The 21167-nt window shown below is 33.3% G+C and overlaps 1 protein-coding gene across 1 annotated transcript in view; it reads right to left on the reverse strand.

The window, feature by feature from the left end:
* CADM2 (cell adhesion molecule 2) overlaps positions 1–21167 on the reverse strand; it is a 248822-nt gene that overhangs the window by 156683 nt on the left and 70972 nt on the right. Inside the window, exons 3-4 of the mRNA XM_057697218.1 lie at positions 7035–7187; positions 4706–4843 (exon numbers count right to left, since the gene is read on the reverse strand). Of these exons, the coding sequence (XP_057553201.1) occupies positions 4706–4843; positions 7035–7187 (291 nt within the window). The remainder of the gene's footprint in view (positions 1–4705; positions 4844–7034; positions 7188–21167) is intronic.

Raw genomic sequence — 21167 nt, forward strand, 5'->3', positions numbered from 1 at the left:
AAGTTTATATAACTATAAGTTCTCAGGATGCTGATAGACTTAGGAAGACAATGTACATTTTTTTCCCTACACTAAATGGCAAATATTCAGACTTTCTAGCTACACAGAAGATTAAAAGCTACAGTGAACCCCCCTGCAGTTTTGAATACAGAGCTGCCCAGAGGCACCAAAGGGATTTCTGAGTGAGACTCATGGGGAGGAAAAAACAGAATTAGATGAAAATTATGATTGTTCATTTCACCGTTTAAAGTGTATAGAAGAAAATGTCTTACCAGTGCCTACAGAATAAATTCCAAACTCCTTAATTTGGAATAAAAGATCTTCCATGACTTAATTGGTCCCTACTTTCCCATTTATCTCTCATGTCTGTATCACACAGAAAGTTTTAGTTCCTTCAAACAATCACATACTTTTACTCTGCATAAACACATGCTTCCTTTCTTTAAAATGTTCTACCACCTACTTTTACCCACAACCCATATGGTGAATTCTAGTCATCATTTAGGATCAACTTATTCATTTAACAGATACTTACTGAGTGCCTACATTCATCAATGAACTCTTGTCTTTACCTCTGCCACAAAATAGGGCTGATCTCTGCTCCTTGTTTTGTACAAAAACTGTAGCCAGTTCATATGTCTATTACTATACTTGTTAGATTTCATGTTTATATGTCCATCCCACAAAAGTGAATACCTTAAAGGAATAATTCTGTTTTGATTATTATATTTCTAAGACTAATTCAGGGATAGTTATAACTCATCAATCATGGTTTGCTCAAGGTAGTAATAATAATGATAACAATAATAATATCTAAAACATATTCAGTGATTCCTTATACCATGAAAACACTTTATACATATTGGCTTGTATGAAATCCTTGCAATAGCACTTTGAGGCAAGCTTTATAATCTTCTTTTATTGGATGAGAAAACTAAAGTTCAGAGACAGAGGCAAGACTTTTGTATGCTACTGACACTTCTCTATGTTATATTCTCTATACCAGTGTGGTCCCCAAACAGAAGCATCATCATCACTCACAAATTCAACACATTGCTAAACATACATGTTTGTGGGAAGACATTCAGAAGTCTTTCTGAAACCTTGTAAATGTTACTAAAAGTAATTAAAGTATGTGGGCCGAGTGACTGGATGCAAGATGTCCTGCTTGAGCAGCGGAGGAACTAAGGGTGCTGGGCGTGGAGGCCATGGGGGCATAGGCTACCGTGGAAACAGAATACTGACCCTCTCTGGGGGTGCAGCCCCTTTCTCACTTGCACACCTCATATCACCCTGTTTGGCCCCAGAGGATGGCTGGTTAGCCAGAAACGGGTAAGATCCCTCAGGGGAGGAACAACCTAAGACAGGCACAGTTGCAGAGGGGCCAACAGGGGTGGGGCACAGACCATTAATCCTTCTGAGAGAGGTCTCCTGCCCCTGGGGCTGCTTTGCTCTCCACGTCCAGCTCAGATCCACACCCAGCTCAGATCCACACCCTGCTCAAATCGGACCCAGGAGGCAAACAAAGACCATTGCCCCAGTCATGTGAGGCCTTTGTTTGTTTATTTCAAAGATAACCTTGTTTGTGGGACTAAACTGGGAGTGTTAGACCCTTAGGCTATGCCAAGAACTCAATAAAAGCAACGTGGGATCAATCAGCAAGGCTCTTGATCCTAGAGGTCTTGAGTCCCCTGGTCCCATCTTTCTCTTAAATCTGTGTCTGTGTTTTCTTTAAGCTTGCGGCACCCGTCACTCACCTCAAGTCACTGAGCTGGTCTCGGCACATGTTCTCAGGTTCCAACCCAGATCTACTCAATCAGAAAATCTGGGGTCAGGCCCCTATAATCTGAGATTTGTGATGTCTGCTAAAGTTTGAGAACCACACTCTATAATTTAATATGGAAAGATCTGGGCCAAGAAAATGTGATCAGCTAGCACTATGAAACAACTTTCCCCCAGAAACTTGGTAATGAAATTCATATGTTAGATAATAATGGAGAAAAAGTGTACAGAAAAATGACTCCTCCTGAAAGCAGAAGTCACTTTGAAGGTCCATACCTCTATCATATAGAGTGTAAAACTTGATACAGTGTCAATATGCTGAACTGGCTAATGCTTAGTTAAAACATGGAAAATAATCCTTTCCCTTGACCGTAATAACTACTTTGCGATTTATATAATGTTTTACATTCCTCTTCACAGGAAATATTTCTCATAACTGGTTTTATCACCCCAAAGGCATCTTAAACATCTCCAGGTCAAGGGTCTGATATTCTTCAATTGGATATTCACTCATGCACCATAGAATGCTGTATAATTGGAACACATTTTAACAATTTCTTATTGAACTGAATTTAACTGGGTTTGATTAGCCTATCTTTCCCCATTCTTTACACTAGAGTGTGTTTTTTATAAAAAGTCTCAAGTGATATTACAGTAAAATTGTTATATGATAATAGGAAGTCACATTTTGATTTCTGAAAAGACAAGAATGCAAGATAAGGATGGAGCACTCCTTTCAGTAAAGTGTATCTGCTGAGGGATTTTAGAGCGAACTTTCACTTCACCTGCATAGAGCACCACAACAGTAATGAATGTGCATTCTGTATACAATACTGAATACAGCATATCTGCGTATACACCTGTAAAAATGGTTTAGAGCACTCAGGAAGTTCACTATATCATTGTAAAGACAAACTATGTAGACATGCAAAATAAGAGTTAAACAAATAAAAAGCTATATAGATGAATGCAAGTTTAGTAATAATAAATGCTCTATTAATGGCCATGTATTGTAGAGCATAGAAAAAAGAAAGCTTCACTACTTCTGAATAGAGCACAGACCCATATGCTGATTCTGTATATGATTTTGTCTTGATTTTCGTTCTAGTCTTGATTCAGGTGATTTTAAAGTATGGTGTTTATAAGATCAAAATTTTATGTTTTTATATGTAAACAAAAGTCCCCTCTCTGCCTAGTTTATGAACAAATCTGGCATTCATAGAAGAAGCCAAATTTGTCAGAAATTAAGACATTTTATAAAAATATTTTTATGAAAACTATGCATTTCTCATAAGGCTACAATGTTAAAAACAATCAACCAATATTAACGACTAGTATGTTAGTCTCGGACATCCCTGAGGATATATTTATCTGAAAAACAAATAAAATGGTAAGCAATTAAGAGAAACTAACTTAACTAACTAACTACGTCAGAGTTCAGAAAGGGATACAGGTAGGTAATAAAACAATTTAACCGAAGGGGAGCATTTAAGAAGAACATTCTAGCATAAACCAAACCTTTCACATAGAAAAACATCTGATTTGTAAGAATTCACTGCCAGAAGCTTTCTTATAGGCCAAGGAAACCGGATTTTAAACTTATCCTCCAGGTTAGGGCTTTCAATCAGAAGTGCTTAGGCAGAAAAAAGTGGCTGGATTAGAGCCTTGTCATAGTAAGATAACTCTGGAAGCAGTGTAGAGGGCCCATTTAGAAAAGCTCTAACCAAGACCAGAAGTTTAACACACATACCTAAATAAATATATCCTAAAGGCAGAATTAGAACGGATAGTACTGAGCCCTGGCAGAATTTAAGAGCAAGTTTAACTTAGCAAAGTGATGTATTTAACTTGCAAATTGGGTGCTTGTACTTCTCCAAAGTTAGTCCAATAAAATATATTTACTAGAAGTTCTAAAGCAAAGGTAGTAATTATGGATGAATTATAGATAGTTCTATGTTTTGGGAAAAATATAAAGAGAGAAAGTAATTAAAATAGAAAAGAGGTAGAATAATTGTATGGATTGTAAGTCCATAACTTTTTAGTAATATAGGCAATTCTATCTGTTGGGCCTCCATGCCCAGGTAAGATACTTGAATTATAAGTTAAAATAACCAGAACTGTTTGCATAAATCTATCCTCTAGAAGGTTACTTTGAGAATAACACATATTACTATATAAATAGGAAACTTCTTTAATAAGCACAGTAGATGATTCTTATATTTGGTTTTTAATGTACATGTGATATCAGGTCCAAGATATCTTATGTGGGGTAAAAGAACCACTACGAACCTTACTAGCCATCTCCTCTATAAACTCAACCCACCCTAAAAGAGTGTGCATGTGTGTGTGTGTGTGTGTGTGTGTATGTGTTTAAGTGTATGGAGAGCAAAACTATGCTTAATATTTACATTTCTGTGCATTTTTACTGAGACAAGTGTATTTTTTGCCCTCTATGAGAACTACTGAAGAACAGATTTATTGATGTTTAGCTAGTTTTATTCTCAGAACTTTGTATTTTCAGAACCAACAAGTTGAAGAAATAATTTGTGGAGTTTCTCTGTCTATAATCTAAATATTATAGGTGAGCTCTAAAATAATCATATCTAACATGAATACTTAGCACTTGCTTTTGTCAAACACGAATCCATGTGTGTTTTATATATTAACTTATTTATTTCTCCAAATTTCAAACTAGATACATATCATTTTAAAACTGTTTTACACAAGAGAAAAATGTGACACCCAGAGATGACATTAATATACCTTGTAAAATTATGTAATTTAAGGTAAATCTGGTTCAAATTACACTTAATCAGAAAGTGACTGTGATTTGAAAAAGAAAACATAAAATGCCCTGGGTCTAACACTTCACACTAGTTTCAGCACATTAATTTTGATTTGGAGACCTTTCCCCATTCCTTACCTTTAATCTCTTTGTCATTTTTGAACCATCTTATATCAGCTGCAGGTTTACTACCAGATGTTTTACAAGTCAGCTGCATCAAGTCTCCCTCCATAACTGGGGATGAAAATCCGCTAATTTGAGGCTTCTCAGGAACACCTGAAATTTAAGCAAATGAATGAAATGAACATTAATCTCCAAGGTTGATTTGTTCTTATGAATATTACTTTTACAAACAAAGCTAAACTGGGTGTTTAACAATAACTTCAATCAAGAATAATAAACTAAAATAATAATAACAAACTGCTATGTAATAAAATAAATGACTTAAAAGATATAAAATATATATAGTGCGATATACACACATACATACAAACACATGTGTGTCTGTATAAATATGCATATATATGTGTATATTATCCAGAAAGCATTTAAAATGTATCTAAAGTAGTTTTTTAAAACTAAATTTTACCTGCAGAAATACTCTTTGTAAATCTTAAAAACAACCATTTGATGTATCTTAAGATTTACCAGTGTGGGGATTTAAGAAGGTAGATTGTTTGCATTGGGCAAAAAAAAAATCCAAAGCACATTTCTTTGTTCTTCAGCAAACTGTGATTTAACCAAAACATCACCTTTCATTTCTGATTTCAGAATTCTTAAAGCTTAAAAAGATATTGTTATCCTCTGTGTACTTTGTTCTAGAAAATGCATTTTGGAAAAAGGGATTCAATAATAATTGCAACTATACTTATTTTTCTGATTCTTCTAAAGTAGAGAATGTCTCTTGATGTCATTTGTATCAGAAATGCAAATGTAGATTTGTGGAGCATGATATGCATTATTTTTAATGCTAGTTAATGCTAGCCACTTATTACCTTTTCTAGTCCAACTCATCCAATGAATAAGCAGATAGACTAATATGCAGAGATAGACATGGATGATTTGAATAATAGAACATTACATACTTTGCAGGCAATAATATTCTCTTGTCATGACAGAGGTTTACTAAAATTTCTTCTAAACTATTCAATAATAAAGGCAGACTGAAAGCTTCTTTATTGCACTATTTAATTCAGTTTGAAAAGAAAAAAATGTAAGATGTTGGGAGGCACTGATAAGAGAAATATAAACTAAAACAACAACAAGAACAATAAAGATAAATGACAGATCAACATACTCCATTAGCTGGCTAGCTCTTTTTTTTTTTTTCCTGTTCACCTTCATATTGCTTTTTTTTTTTTTAAATAACTATGTCACATCACCATTTAATAAACTGAAATTAGCCAGTTGCCTATTTCTTGGGGTCTCAAGTTGGGTATCTACAGAACAATACATTAACCTTAGGCAGCTGCTATCCTGAAATACTCCATTTAGTGGGTATATTTTGTCCTTAATGGCAAACTTGTGAAGATTTTTATACAATCATCCCAGTGGGACTTGCAAAGGAACATATTTCATACCCTATGCACAAAACCAATTCACTAGCAGGATTAACTTTAATATTCTCACCCAAAAGAACAGCATGCGTTAGTTCGTTTAAATGCAGTGTTATGCCTTTATCTATCAAAAAAAGGAAGGAAAGCTAGGGGCAGAAAAAAATCAATCTTTAAATTCCTCTAACTTGTTCAGTACACAGGTGTGTTTCAATGAACTGCAGCAATTTCAGCTGATTGGGCCACTGACGTCTGTGGAATCACAGAGAGCTCTGAGCTGCAACTTTATTTCCTCAGAAACTCTATGAATGTATTGCTTTTTGGTGTCACTATAACCTTTAGAAAAATGGCCCAATACTTAGAGAATAAAAACTCAAAGAAGCTACAAGCTGCATGCACAAGTGACATTATGTACTTCCTTTAGTAATCTAGAAAACTACAAAGTTAAAAGGCAAGAAGATGAATAGAAACATTAGGATCATTTAAATACACTAAAATACACAAAGGGATCATATTTGGAAGCTAAAAGGTATTAGAGAAGATCCCATCAGGTGACTGATGATAAGATGGAGGAGAACCCGATAGACACCTGTGAACTCATGTTCATTATTCTATTACTGTATAAAAGGATTACCACGTATACAATATAGGGGTGATTGGACACGAAGGAATTTAGTTGAAAATCAGAAAACCTAGTGAGTATTGGTGGCTAAGAAACAAAATGGCTGTGTGCTCTTGGGAAGTCATACAAATCTTACTTCTATTTATAAAATGGGGGAAAACACAAAGTGATTTTTCTTTTTTTAATGCTTTTTGATCATCCTCAAAGTGTAGATTTATTATTGAATTATGTTCCTGTAGCTGGACACATCTCTCTGGCTTGTGATCACATGGTGTTAGTCCCTTGCGCTTACCCAGAACAGTGAGATAGGCCTTGGATGTTTTGACAGGCATTGTAAATAAAGAACAGGTGTACTGTCCTTCATCCGAGAGAGAGACATCACTGACGCTGATACTCAGTTCATGCCAGGAAGCCCGAACCAGCTCGATCCTATTGTCCCTTAAGGCTGGAAAAAGAAAACATCGAAAATATAAATAACAACATTAGAAAAAGTAGGTACTGTTAGACTACATATTTTTAGCACAACATAATAAACATTTTCTTTGGCCATATGTCTAAATCTTGTTTCCTGAAACATTTTAAAGGAAGGTTTAAATATATCAAAATATTTTATTGGATTTTTTTAAATCAAAGTAGAATTAAATGTTCCTTAATGTTCTCAGAAATAACTTTTTAATCAAATAATTGCATCTAGTAAGTACAATACTTTGGATGAGGTAGATATTGATGGTGATAAAAATGTCTTTCCTTCACAAAGTCTTTCACGAGTTGCCAGTACCATGAAAAGCTGTAAACAAAAAGGTTTACTTATATGCACAGATAAATTTGGGAAAACTATGACTACTCAATTCCTTCTAGGAAACCGACAATGAACCTTAGCATATAGAAAGTTCTCTGCAGTAGAGACACCTTTTAAACTTTTTTTTAAAACCAGAGCTGACTTTCAGCTGAAAAGCACCTATAGCGTACCTGATGTTTAAATTTGCTCTGACTAGTTGGTGCTTCTGCTGTAGTGTCTGTTAAGTACTTTTAATATATTCTTTGATTCAAACCACCCTATCTATCACAGAATACTTGTTTTCAAAGATCTCTTAGCATCTTGCTGATTTATGCTCCTTTTAAATCATTTTTGGAAAAGCATTAAAGAGTTTAACTATAACTCTATGCTCTACTAAGCACAGCTATAAAACCGGGAATTAAGCAAGAGGTGACTAAATGGATACTCTGAAAGGTACAAAGGAAAGGGGACTGCTTAGGGATACCGGAACCTAAGGAATAACATAGCACCTCTCCAACCAATTGTAAAAGGCAATTAAGGCCTGGCTTCTCTCAACCATAACCTAGCAACAGATGGCCTAGGTACACTCATTTTTATTGCAGATGAACTGGGATTCCCACCAAGAACTTCGGGAGAGACTGGTCCACCCCCAAGGGGAATCAAGGAGTATCACTGCCATGGAAAACAATCTCTTTCTCCATTGGGCTGGAGACTCCCCTTCTCTACTGAAAGACAATGATCAATTCGGTAGCACAGGCAGTGGATCAATCCTTCTATAACAATTATCCAGCCCTTGAAATGATCTTTGATGAGCTAAAGAATCATTTATCCCACCTACAGCCACCAGGAAGCTTCTGCTTCCTTAGGTGGCACCAGTAGAGATCAGTACAACACCCAGTGGAAACAGACAACTCAAACTGACCAAATAGTACCACAAAGGCTCTAAAATTAAATTGTTGGTAGAACCATATCCCACAAATGTAAGATAGGACCTGTGTACTAAACCTAAATAGAACAGAAGATGCAAACAGAATAGAAGATGCAGAGTCTCCTAACATAATAGCCAAAATGTCCAGGACATGATTAAAAAAAATTACTGGTTACACCAAATACCAGGAAAATCATAACTGAATGAGAAAAAGTAATTAACAGATGCTAACACTGAGTTGAAACATGTTAGAATTATCTGACAAAGAATTTAGAGAAGCCATCATAGAATTACTTTAACAAGCAATTACTAATTATCTTGAAACAAATACAAAATTGAAAATCTCAGCAAACTGAAGAAGTTATTTAAAAAATAGCCAAAAGGAAATTTTGGAAATCAAAACCACAATAACCAAAATAAAAACTCACTGGATTGGATTAATAGTAAATGGAGACAACAGAGGATAGAATCAGTGAACTTAAGGACAGAGCAATACAAGTCACCCGATCTGAACAAGAGAGAGAAAACAGATTAGAAAACCAACCAAAAAACAAAAAATAAGAATCTTGGGGACCTGTGGGACAATAACAAAATGTCCAACATGGTACCATATGAGTTCCAAAAGAGGAGAAAGAGAGTGGGGCTGAAAGAATTTAAGAAATAGTGGTCAAAAACTTCACAAATTTGGCAAAAGAAATAAATGTACAAAATTAAGAAGAGGAGCAAACTAAAATAGGATAAATCTCAAAAAGTCCATATCAAGATACAGCAAAATTAAACTCCTGAAATTCAAAGATAAAGGAAAAAAATCTCAAGAGCAGCCAGAGAGAAAGATATATTACCTATAATACAATGCCAATTCAAATGACAATAGATTTTTCATTTGAAATTATAGAGGTCAGAGGCAGTGGCACATTTTTCCAGTGCTGAAAAAAAGAAACTGTTGATAGTGAATTCTTATCCAGTGAAACCAACGTTCAAGAATCAAGGGGAAATAAATGTACTTTTAGAAGAAAGAAAACTAAGAACGTGTTTCTCTTGCAGATCTGTCTTAAAGAAGTTAAAGTTCTTCAAACAGAAAAGAAGAAATTCTGAAGCATCAAGACTCAAGGAAGAACAAATGAGAGAACAAAAAACATGGATAAATACAATATGGAGTTCTCTTCTGTATTTTCCTGATAATATATATGATGGTTAAAACAAAAATTATACCATCAACTGATGCAGTGTTCAACATGTAAAGAAGAAATAGTCAAAACAAATACAGTCGCAGGGCAAAGGGATCATATAGAAACGAGGTTTCCATACTTTATTAGAAGTGGTAAAACTGGTAGACCATGATAAGTCACACATGTATAGCATTTCAATACCTGGAACAACTACTAAGAAAATATACAAAGTGATACATTCAAAACTCCATAAGTAAATGGATGAAATCCTTTTATATAGTGTTTGGAATAACTAAAATTATAGAGATGGAGAAAAGGTTAGTTCTTACCAAGAGTTAAGGTTAATAAGGGGTGGAGGGGAGTGGGAGGGACATGAGTGTGGTTATAAAACTACAGCACAAGGGACTCCTTGTAGTGATAGAACTGTTTTGCATCTTGACAATGGTGATGGATACATTAATTTACATATGTAATAAAACTGAATAAAACTAAACACACATGCAGACACACACAAACGGGTACATATAAAACTGGTGAAACCCAAATAAGATTGGTGGACTATGTTAATGTCTATTTTCTAGTTGTGATATCTTTGCAAGATGTTATTTGGGTAAAGGGTACATGGATTTCTCTGTATTATGCCTCACAACTGGGTATGAATTTACAATAATAACTTAGTTTAAAATATTTTATGCACATTCGATGGAATAGGGAGAATGGTTTGGATATCAAAGCTTAAACCACATTATATACATTTGCAAGGAGTAAGAGGGGATCCCAAGTGCCATACATTCTTAAATTGCATTTACCTTTCCTCTATACTTTGTGAGAGGAGCAGGCAATTATAAAACATATTTGGTGAAATTCTAAATTTCCATGATTTTAAATATATTTTAAAAACCATCCTCCCCCTTAATAACACATACCTTAATGATTATAGTCCATCTGTTACCATTCTTTGCTAACTCTAATTTCATAAGGAGACATATAATTGCAAGCATTTTTAAAACTGATTTTTAGTGAATATAAAAATTAAGGAAGGCTGATTACAATTGTGTTTGTGACTCTGTTTACAGCAGACTTTTTATAAAAACATCTACTGTGTGCTCTACTTCCTATACTCTGTAATACATATGCCTTTTTCAGTTGCTAGAGGAAAACAGTGGGATACAGATTTGTCATTTCCCCAATAGGACCTCATACTACATCAACAACTCTTCAAAGCTATGATTTAAAAAAAATATATTTATCACACATTTCTTGGTTTTTTAAAAAAGAAGTCACCAAAAGGGAAAACTTCAGGTTCCTGCAATGATACTGTATGAGTAAAACATGTTACTCACCCCCTGTGCTCAATTTCATTTTCTCTAACACAGGTCCCACTGACAAAGAGACAGAGCTTACAATTTTCAGTGAATCTTGGCAAAAGGAATTTAACTCTCTTTTGGCCATATTATTTTATGGAAATTATATATTTTGTGTATATATAAAAACTATATAACTACATAATATCATCAAAGTTGAACTGAACTACTCAATATATACAAACATAAAATGTTCATATTTAAACCACTTGTGTGGAGTAATGCTAAAAGCACTGACTTTGGTATCAAAAGATCTGCTTTAGGCACTTATATGAGGTTAGGTTTCCTATGGATAATAATTCCTGATTCCATTCCATCTTTGGATTATGATGAGAACTATGATATCATGTTATATGTAAAGTGCTGTAACACAAATCTGCAATGTTATATTTAAAAATTTGGGGTCTGGAATCCTGATGAGAACCCAAATAGGGTCTGAAGTGTCTCAATTGATTCAGTTTACCGAATCATAATTTTTTGAGTTGTTTTATAATTACTACCAGCCTTGACTAAAAATTAGGCTCTGAAAAGCGAAGTACCTGCATTTTAATGTAAACTCTGCTGTTGGTTAGCCATATGACCCTAGGTAAGTCACTTATTGTGCACCCCAGGCTGCTGAGTGTTGGATGGTGATAATAACAATTGAGTGAAAGTATAAGGAATATGGTTTAGAGAAACAAAATACACAAATATATATTCAAAATCTGAAAACATATTCCCAAAAGGGAAGAAAGTGACACGATTAGTAAAGGGAATATTTATTGTGTAAATTTCCTTGATAATTCATTTGCCAAAAAACAAAGAGCTGCCTGGGGAGATTTTTATTGGACTGAACATTTTAAACAAACCTTGCATCCTCAGCATTTATCTTTTCAAGTTTGTAAATACTTGTGATGTCATCTGCAGTTCCATTTATCACAGCATTTTAAGTATGAAAGAATAAAGGAAAATCTTTTAAAGTCCAAAGAAGGGTGTAATATAACTCAGTGGATTCCCTGTGAGCAGGATCCTTGTCTTGCTCATCTCAGCACCCTGCATCATCACTATCTGCACAGGAGGTTCTCAGTGAACGACTATTGAATTGAAACTGAGAGCCAAACTCTGCCTGCATACGATAAGAGCAGAGAGAAAAAGAATTAGGAAGCCCACTTCAATACATCTCTACAGAATCCCCTATGGGAGAAAAGCCCCCAAAAGAAGAAAAAAAAAGTCTTGTTTAAACACTGTTGAGCATAAAAGACCTAGAAACATCATGCTACAAATTTTTTTTTTAACAAAGTGATCATTCTTTGAACAATTATTTGAAATACTGAATAAGCGATCTCTGAAGCTACTGTTGTGTTACCTTATGGTTTCCAAATGAACACAAAAGGTAGTAGATACTCAGAAATAATCCCTAATTTCTACAAAATAAGTTTCATATATTTATAGTGAACCCAAAAAAAGAATTGTAATATTGTAGGTTGCAGTGAATTCTATCTTTTAAAAAAAAGTGTTTTCATTTGAGAGCATAGAATGCTCATGATTATCTAAATATCTTTTTAAAAAATAAAACCTTAAACATTTCACTGAAAGAAATAGATTTTAAACATTATTCTAGGAATAACTGAAGAGAACAAATGAGTATGTGGAATAAAAGAATGAAAGGTAATTGCTCACACATCATAGAGTTTAAAATGAGCTAATGGGTTAAGTAGGCTACTCTGAGGTCATGCCTCATCAGCTATTAGGTGGGTGCCTGCCACCCACTAGAGAGGTGATTTAACAGTTCAAAACTCTGAACTCTAGAGAATGTAATCATAGCTGCAAATAAGAAGCACTGACTGGGGACTTCCCTGGTGGTGCAGTGGTTAAGACTTCACGTTCCCAATGCAGGCGGCCTGGGATTGATCCCTGGTTGGGGAATTAGATCCCACATGCATGCCACAGCTAAGGGTTTGCATGCTACAACTAAGGAACCCACCTTCTGCAACTAAGACCCAGCACAAATAGTAAATATTAAAAAAAAAAAAAGCACTGACCACTGAGTAAGAATCTACTAAATAGTACTTAACTCTAGATGAAAATTATTTTCCCAAGATACCATTGGTTCTAAATGGTTCATCAATCATACAAATGCATATTTGGAATTCATGCTGGGTAAAATAAAAATTCCTGGGACGATTACTTGGAGAATTTTAGGCACATTTTATCCTGATTTCTAACAAGAGTTATTGGCATAGTTAAGTTGTATATTAACTAGTTTTAAACCAAATTAACTTAATAACATTAGTACTATTGAATTTATCTCACATTATTCATTTAAGAACCTAACAGCAATTTGTGTATACTTGCATTAATAGTTTTCCTTCCTTAAGTGTTGTGATATTTATAAAGGTGATCACATACTTCTTGCCAGAAACATTTTCAAATATCTTTAAGTTGGTTTCCAGTGAATAATAATTTATGTCACACTTTAAGGTGCTTAAATAATGAGAAAAAACATATTTCATTATGTAATCACTTTTAAGACACTATTAAAATGCAGCAAATAACAACTTCATTGGTTTTGCATTTGTTCTTAGTTCACCCATTTGACTTAAAACTTCCCCAAACCAGAATTGTATCTCTTTATATTTATATTTATTTTTATAAATATTTATATTTATATTATCTACTTGGCTTTACAAATATCATGGTACTTGTAGATGCCCATTAAATTTTATTGTATTAAACTTAATATGTGAGTCATCAGTCTTTTGTATGTAATAATAATCTATAATTGTACATATTAATATCATTTTAGAAAATTCCATATATTAAGTGAATATTATATGCTGATTGATTTTTATTATTATAATTCACTATATTTTACAGACAAGTACTAAAGGAAAAACCTACATCAAGATGACAGAAATCATTTCAAGTATCATTTTGGCTACTTAAATTCTCAGCGTCAGCATATGTTTCCAAGAGCATACCATCCTACACCCATAGGATCTAGCTGAAGCAATCACTGCACATATTTAGAAGTTTTTTAGACATATTACTTTCCAACCAGTAAATTCCATTTTGTAAAGTAAGTTTAATATCACTGGTGTGATGGAATTTCAAAAACCATAGGTATGTCAGTCTTCATTCTCCTTGTTCTCAGCTCAAGTCCATCCAGGTGTCCCCACTTGATTCTTATAGGGAGTTTAGATATGCTAGCATAATAAGCCAAGTTTTGCCTAGGGAAAGATATATTGAGGAATGCTGCATATGGCCTTTAATTCAATATTAGGTTTGTGTTGTCTTCTGACTAATAATATATCCCTTCTCATGTTTCTGACTTTGTTGTTTTAAGGTTGCCCAGACGAGCACTCTCCTTTGTTTCCCAGCTTCTACAATAGGCTTGTTTTCTCTCTGCACACTATCCACTTAGACCTGTGCTAAGTGCCTACTCTGCTTTGCCCCCACTGATTTCTTTAGAACTGATCACTAACCAAACTGACTCAGGTAATCTGCTAGTCTTGTTTTTTCAGCTGAAATACCTACCATCCCCAAGGGTAAGAACTAGGATGAGGAATTAAAGCTTCAGTGAGACTGACTGTTTTGGTACGCCAGAATATTTTTTTGCTAATTAAATCTGTATCCTAATGAATCAGAAAGGAAAAATAAGTCAAATAACCTCTAATAAACTTTCAAATGGGCCACAGATTCAGGGCTTAACTCTTGTCAGACCTCACAATTAGTATATTGACATGTATGATGTCAAAATATGCCTCCAGATATTGTAAAACAGGAAAGATAAGGAAATTTAGCCATTCTTACTCTTATTATAAAAGTGTTATTTTATTTGTTAATAGCCCATATGTTTTATTTCTATAAATAGTATAATCATATACTGATTACATTCAGTATAGGTTATTCATAACAGTACTATGGACTGCCAGAAATAAAGGAGTTAAACATACAGACAGAATAAAATATCAAGCTAGTGAATCCTTTTCTGTTTTGTTCTTTTACAGTCATACAACATAAAACAATCTAAATCAATCTTTTGGAAAATTGGTAAAAACAACCATTGCTCCAGAGTTGATATTTGGTATACTAAGTTTCAGCTGGGACTGAATTTTTACTGAAACCATAGTAAATGGAGTTTTAGAATAGAAATTCAAACAGAACCCAAGCAATAAATCTGGAAACTGTGTCACTATTTGAAGGAAGTTTTTCCACTGATAGAATTTCAATTTTTAAGCCCCAGCTTTTCTTACATCAAATGTATAAAAACAGTCATTACTCTCATCCCTATATTTGTAACCTGTTATTATGAAACACTTGAAAAAGCAAAATGTTACCATACCTAAAATGTACCAAAAATTAATAAACCTGGGTATGGAAAATGTATTGATATGTTTGAGGAATGGATATAAATGCCACGGTATTTCTACTTTCCATCTTCTTGTCTTTGTTAAGGCTTGCCCCTCTACCTCAGAGTGTCCTCCTCATGACATGTCCTGAGGGAAACCCTTTCAACTCTTTCACTCTATTAAATTCCTAAAGCTCTGGATGTAGACTGCATTCTTAATATACCTATATATCTACCCAATTTTCTGTTTTGTAAGGTAACATTTAAACTGCGTGGCATGTAACATAAAGCCCTAAAGACAGAAACATGTTCACTTTTCTAGTCTATTTCCCCATTCCTCCTCAAAGTGCCTAATAATTTAGAAATACATGAGCATTTGTTCAAATATAGTGAGTAATGCATACCTCTTTACTCAAAGGCATATATTCCCTCTGCATGTCTCCAGGTCATACTTCTGACTCAAGCTAATTAATATATTGCTTTCTTGGTAAATTCTTTCATACTGTCCTCCTCCAGCCACATTCACTCCTTCCTTTAGGTTTCCAGGGTTGGAAGGTACATGAAGCTTCATAACAATTTGTTGAGCTAAAGGGAGAGTAAAAGTGAACTCTATATGGTCCATTGTTTACATACTGACATGTACCATTTGTCTTATTGTATGATAATCTCCTGGAGCATCCAGCCATGGATGAGACTACTTCCTACTGCCCGCAGTCACTAGCGAGGTGCTCTGAATGTAATTCCCATCTCTCCATTGCATAAGTGAGTGAATGAGCAAGTGAAAGCTGAAAGCACAGAGAATAAATAAAATGGCAGGTGCACCTGGTGAGTCATTTCATACGATAAGTAAGGAGAGTACGCTCTAGAAAAGTGACATAATTTTACATGACAATGACTCTGAAAATTTTATGTTCTGATAGATTCTTTGCACCTGACACATTTTCATTTTGTAAAATTTGACTTAAAAGGAGTTTGCAGCTTTTGCTTTTTAGTTTCTAAATCTTTAGATTAGTTTTTTCTCACTTATGTAGTATCAAAATATCACTGAGAGATCAAAATTAAAAAAATAAAATATAATAAATATTTTCACAATTCAAACAAGACTTATTCTTCTAAGACCCCTTTCTAAATATCTTTTGGCATATTGATATAATTTGACTTAAGTAACTGAAACTTAAAATAATCTAAGGCAGTTGATTTGCCATCCTATACTTTATAGTGGCCTGTGCCTGCAAATCTTCTAAACCTATGGATTCAAACATAGAAAATTTACTCCTTCTCTTTAAGATTGTAAGTAGGCTTATCTTATTCCTACTTTCACAATGTCTTATGGCAAGAAGAACTTTGTAAAGCCAAAGCAAATACACTTAAATCTTCTTTTATATCTCTAGATAACCATCTAGGACTCATTATACCCACTAATTTTACAGTATGGATTTGCTTTCAAATGAAGGGTTGCATTTTAGTTACTTAAAACATAGGAAGTTTCTTTAACATGTTACAGTAAAGGACTGCTCAAGGTCATTGGTGGAGGACAATGTACACTATACAAGTATCAGTGACATATAGTGCCATCTCCATCTTGTGACTGTGAAAGTCTTCTGAGAGAAAGTGAGCCTGGGGAAGCATGTGTACAATATTCTAATGGCAGAGGCCTGGAAGCAAACATACCACACACATACCAAGTAGAAGCACATGGCCATACTTCAAGGGAGACTGGTAAATGCAGTCTTGCTGTATGCACAGGAAGGAGAGAGATTAGTAAGTAGTTAGTAGTTTCTGCCTTGCTGCTGTAGGCTTATTTGTACGGCTACATTTATATATGCTAATGCTTCTATAAAAAATTCATGTAGATATCCAGGAGTGGTAGAAAACAATAGATAATATACTTTCTCTAAAATAGTCATAATTTTGGTGTGTTTGGTACAAAAATTCTACCTAGTTACTGAATTATGAAAAAGAATTACAATCTATTACTTATAAACATGTTCTTAAAACTGCTTTAGATTCAACAAAGGAGAAATATCTGTAGGAGTAAAAACTATAGTTATTTTCTATTGACTGTTATTTTCTATTCCTCTCAGCTATGAGCATGACCCTAGTTTTAGAAAATGGGAGGTGAATTATTGTACATTATTTACTAAATTAAATATTCTAGAATAAAAAACTATTCAGGATGGTTTATATAAATTATAAATGTATATTAATTAGGTACATATATGTGCATATATTTGCCAAAGTATGCAATATTCATTTCATTTAAATTCTGATATCAATTTGAAATAAAATTCTATACATCTTTTTTTTAATTGTTTGAAACTAGCCCACATGCTATATATGCAGACACTATGAACATAGCTTCAGTACTACTATTCTTCCTTTTATGAAAAATTCTACATATCTTCTTAAATGAACTAATAATACAACATTATTTCAATTATCAAAGAAAAACTCTACAATTCTCTGTACGATGATGGAATCATCTACAATGAACTCCACAGTTGAGAATTCCAAGTAAACTTTCATTAAGATAATGACTGGAAATGGAAAATGCTGCTAACACATACTCACACATACATACCTCACCCATATACTATCGATATATTTACTAATTTCATCTCTGTTGATCAATACAGTACATTTTGATAAAGAATAAAAGTAGTTGCAAGTCTGCAAACCATTTATGGGATATATATATATATATGTATATATATATATATACATACACACACATGTATATATAAAATTCTAGGAATTTTTTCACTGAAAAAGAAAACATTGAATGGATGAAGTAGTTGCTGCTGTGTGAACATGAGGTCATACTTATGCTGATCAAATCACTGAATGTTACAAGCTAGTGAGAGGTTGACTTGGGTTTAATATAGAGACTGTCTGTTTACTGAGCTCTTCACAGTTGCATTGAACAAAGTTACGAGGTAGTAAGCTCTATCAAAAAAGTTGTTTAAAAAATAAAAAAAGTTGTTTAATTAATGGCTACCTGGTCTCATGCCAGGAATGTTTAAATGTCTTTCATTGCTGAAGAATATGTCCTAAGCGACTTCTGAAGCTTCTTGTAATGATTTCAGGAATTTACTTTTGAAATTACTTAAGAATAACAGTTATTACTTTCAATAATAAATTGAATTCATAAATTTATTCAATCACAAGTAAGTCCTGATTTTAGTGACCAGGAATCAGTAACTCAATGGTATATTATACTCAATGTATGCTTTTATCTATTAAAAAAACTTCAGTAGATTTTTACGTTGTCTTCAAACAGTGAGAGAGTAAGAAAGAGAGAGAGAAAGAGAGGGAGAGAGATAAATATATATAAATAAATATATATTTATGTGTCTGTGTATATACATAAAACTGCAATATGTAAAATGTTTTACATCAGATGATCCCTTTTCCCGCAATATCATCTTGCCTGGATAAAAATTTGAGGCATTTCATTCTTATTAGTAGTGTATCACTCTACAAAAAAATAGGTTGAGGAGAAAAAAAATATATGCCATCTGTTAGGTGACATAAGAACATAATAGAAACGTAGTTTATGAAATTCAGACAAAGTGCCAAAAGATTCACTTTGTATATGAAGCATTTAAAAAAAAAATCAAATAAATACACCAGTACTAGAAGTAACATTTCAATCAAATGAGTTCTGCAAATAATGTAGGAAAGTCCAATTTTATAACTTTAGTCTTCAGGATTCTCTTCACAACTCAAAGTTTAAATAAACATACAACATCAACTATGATTTATTACTAATACCAAATGCCCCAATGCCGCTATATATGCAACTACATTCTGGTTTGGTGAGTAAAATCCATGTTTACTGGAAGTCTTTTCCTAACATGAATACCACACAATTGCATTCAATGTATATTATATCTGTTTAACATCTAGTATGGGTAGTTTTATAAGGGATGATTTAATAATTTAATAACTATAAAATTCTGATATATATTTTCAAAGATCTTATATAGACAAACTTTTTTCCTTATCTCCCACAAATAAAAGTTTGTGAATATTTGTTTGCTTCTTAAAAAAAGTATTTCTCTAGGTATTTGTCACATTATTTCTTATTTTCCTTGAGAAAATATCTTTCTGCATTTGATACAGTTCACAATTTGAAATAGCTCACTATTTGCCTGGATTCAGAGAACAAGAGAATGATGTGGTATTTGAACTAAACTGTTTCTGTAAGGTCTTATTCTTTCCAGCAACTTACAATATATTGGTCTCCTTACAGATATATGAAATTCATTTTTTACATCCCACCATAAAGCCACCATATGTAGCTATGTGGTATTACTTTCACAGAGCATTTATATCAAAGAGACAAGAAGATTATATGTCACACTGTTGTGGAAATGCATACCCAAAGGTACATTGGGAATGGAAAACATCTGCCTGCATTAGAGAAACTAGCCTTTGGTATTCACGATCTTTTAACTTTACAGGGCCCCATACTCTGTGAAAAGCCTTGCATTGGTATTTGTAAAACAAGAGGAGAAAATGACTCAAGACTATGCTGTGCATGTTTCTAATAATCCCAAAGTCTAATCTCCTAGAGTCTGAAATTTGGTTTAAATTTTCAGTTTTGCCTTCATTTTGTGGACAATATTAGATGAAATAAATTCTATGGTACACAAACTGAAAATCTTGGAACCCATTAATACTTTTAAGAAAATCATTTTTATTTTGAAATTCAGACACAATCACAAAAGACATCAGTATAATACAGATTTCATTAATACTAGTTCATAGATTTCTATGAAACAAGCTTAATATTTTTCACTGTCAATGTACATTTGTTACTCGAAGTTTAACAACTTAAATTTTATCTTGCATCTGTTCAAGTGGCCTCAATTTCTCTCCTTACTATTTTTCCCCTTCTTGTGGGGAGGAAGTGTGTGTGAACCTTCCAGAAAGTATATACTATCTATGAAAAATCAGCCAATTAATATTGATCATGAATGTTGTTTTTAAAATGTCCTCATATAAATCAACATTCAGTGGGAATGTAATAAATCTCAGAGTAATAAAAATAAATCACAATTTACTATGTAGAATTCAAGAATGACATCCTACTTTCTAAGTTTAAATTAAAGCATTGATTTTTCCCTTTTTATATCATATAATTTGATATTTCTTTACTTCAGTTCTCTAAATTGGCTCTTGAAAAGTCCTAATTAATATTAAATTATATGCTAACATTTAGAAGTCTGGCAATGTGTAAAAAATATATGGCACTCAAATTTTGCTTATAACAAATTTTAGCAAAAGAGATAAATTCAGCGACTAAAAAATAAAATGCAACATATCTTAATATGTCACTACAACTAAAGTATAACATTTTAGAAATTTTTCATGTGTTTACAGCTTACTGCATATAGTTTTACATATATACAATTATTTAATTGTACATATAAGCTCATCTAATTTATATAAATACATATACTTCTAGGGATATACACTGTATATATAAATAATTCTATAAATAAATAAATAAGGCAATTTAAAATAAAGTAGGAAAAGAATCCATTGTACAACTAAAATGATTGAAGCTGAGAAGCCAGTACACATGAGGAGTGACTGATGAAAGTTAATTTGATAAAAGCCTTTCAGGAGTGAGTATGGGAGATACTTTTTTTTCAGTAATTCACACAAGTAATATTCCAAAACTTACTGAGAAGATGAGAAAAAGTATACATCAAATTAGACACATCATGTGAAATCTATAATAAAAGAGCACATTGTGTTTTATTGCATTAAATATAATGGTTCAGCAGTAACCTTGAACTCCTACTTTGTAGCTGGGTTGAACTGAGATATACTGTGGAGGTGCCT

This window comes from Hippopotamus amphibius, chromosome 10 (assembly GCF_030028045.1).
Source record: "Hippopotamus amphibius kiboko isolate mHipAmp2 chromosome 10, mHipAmp2.hap2, whole genome shotgun sequence".
Classification (NCBI taxonomy): Eukaryota; Metazoa; Chordata; class Mammalia; order Artiodactyla; family Hippopotamidae; genus Hippopotamus; species Hippopotamus amphibius.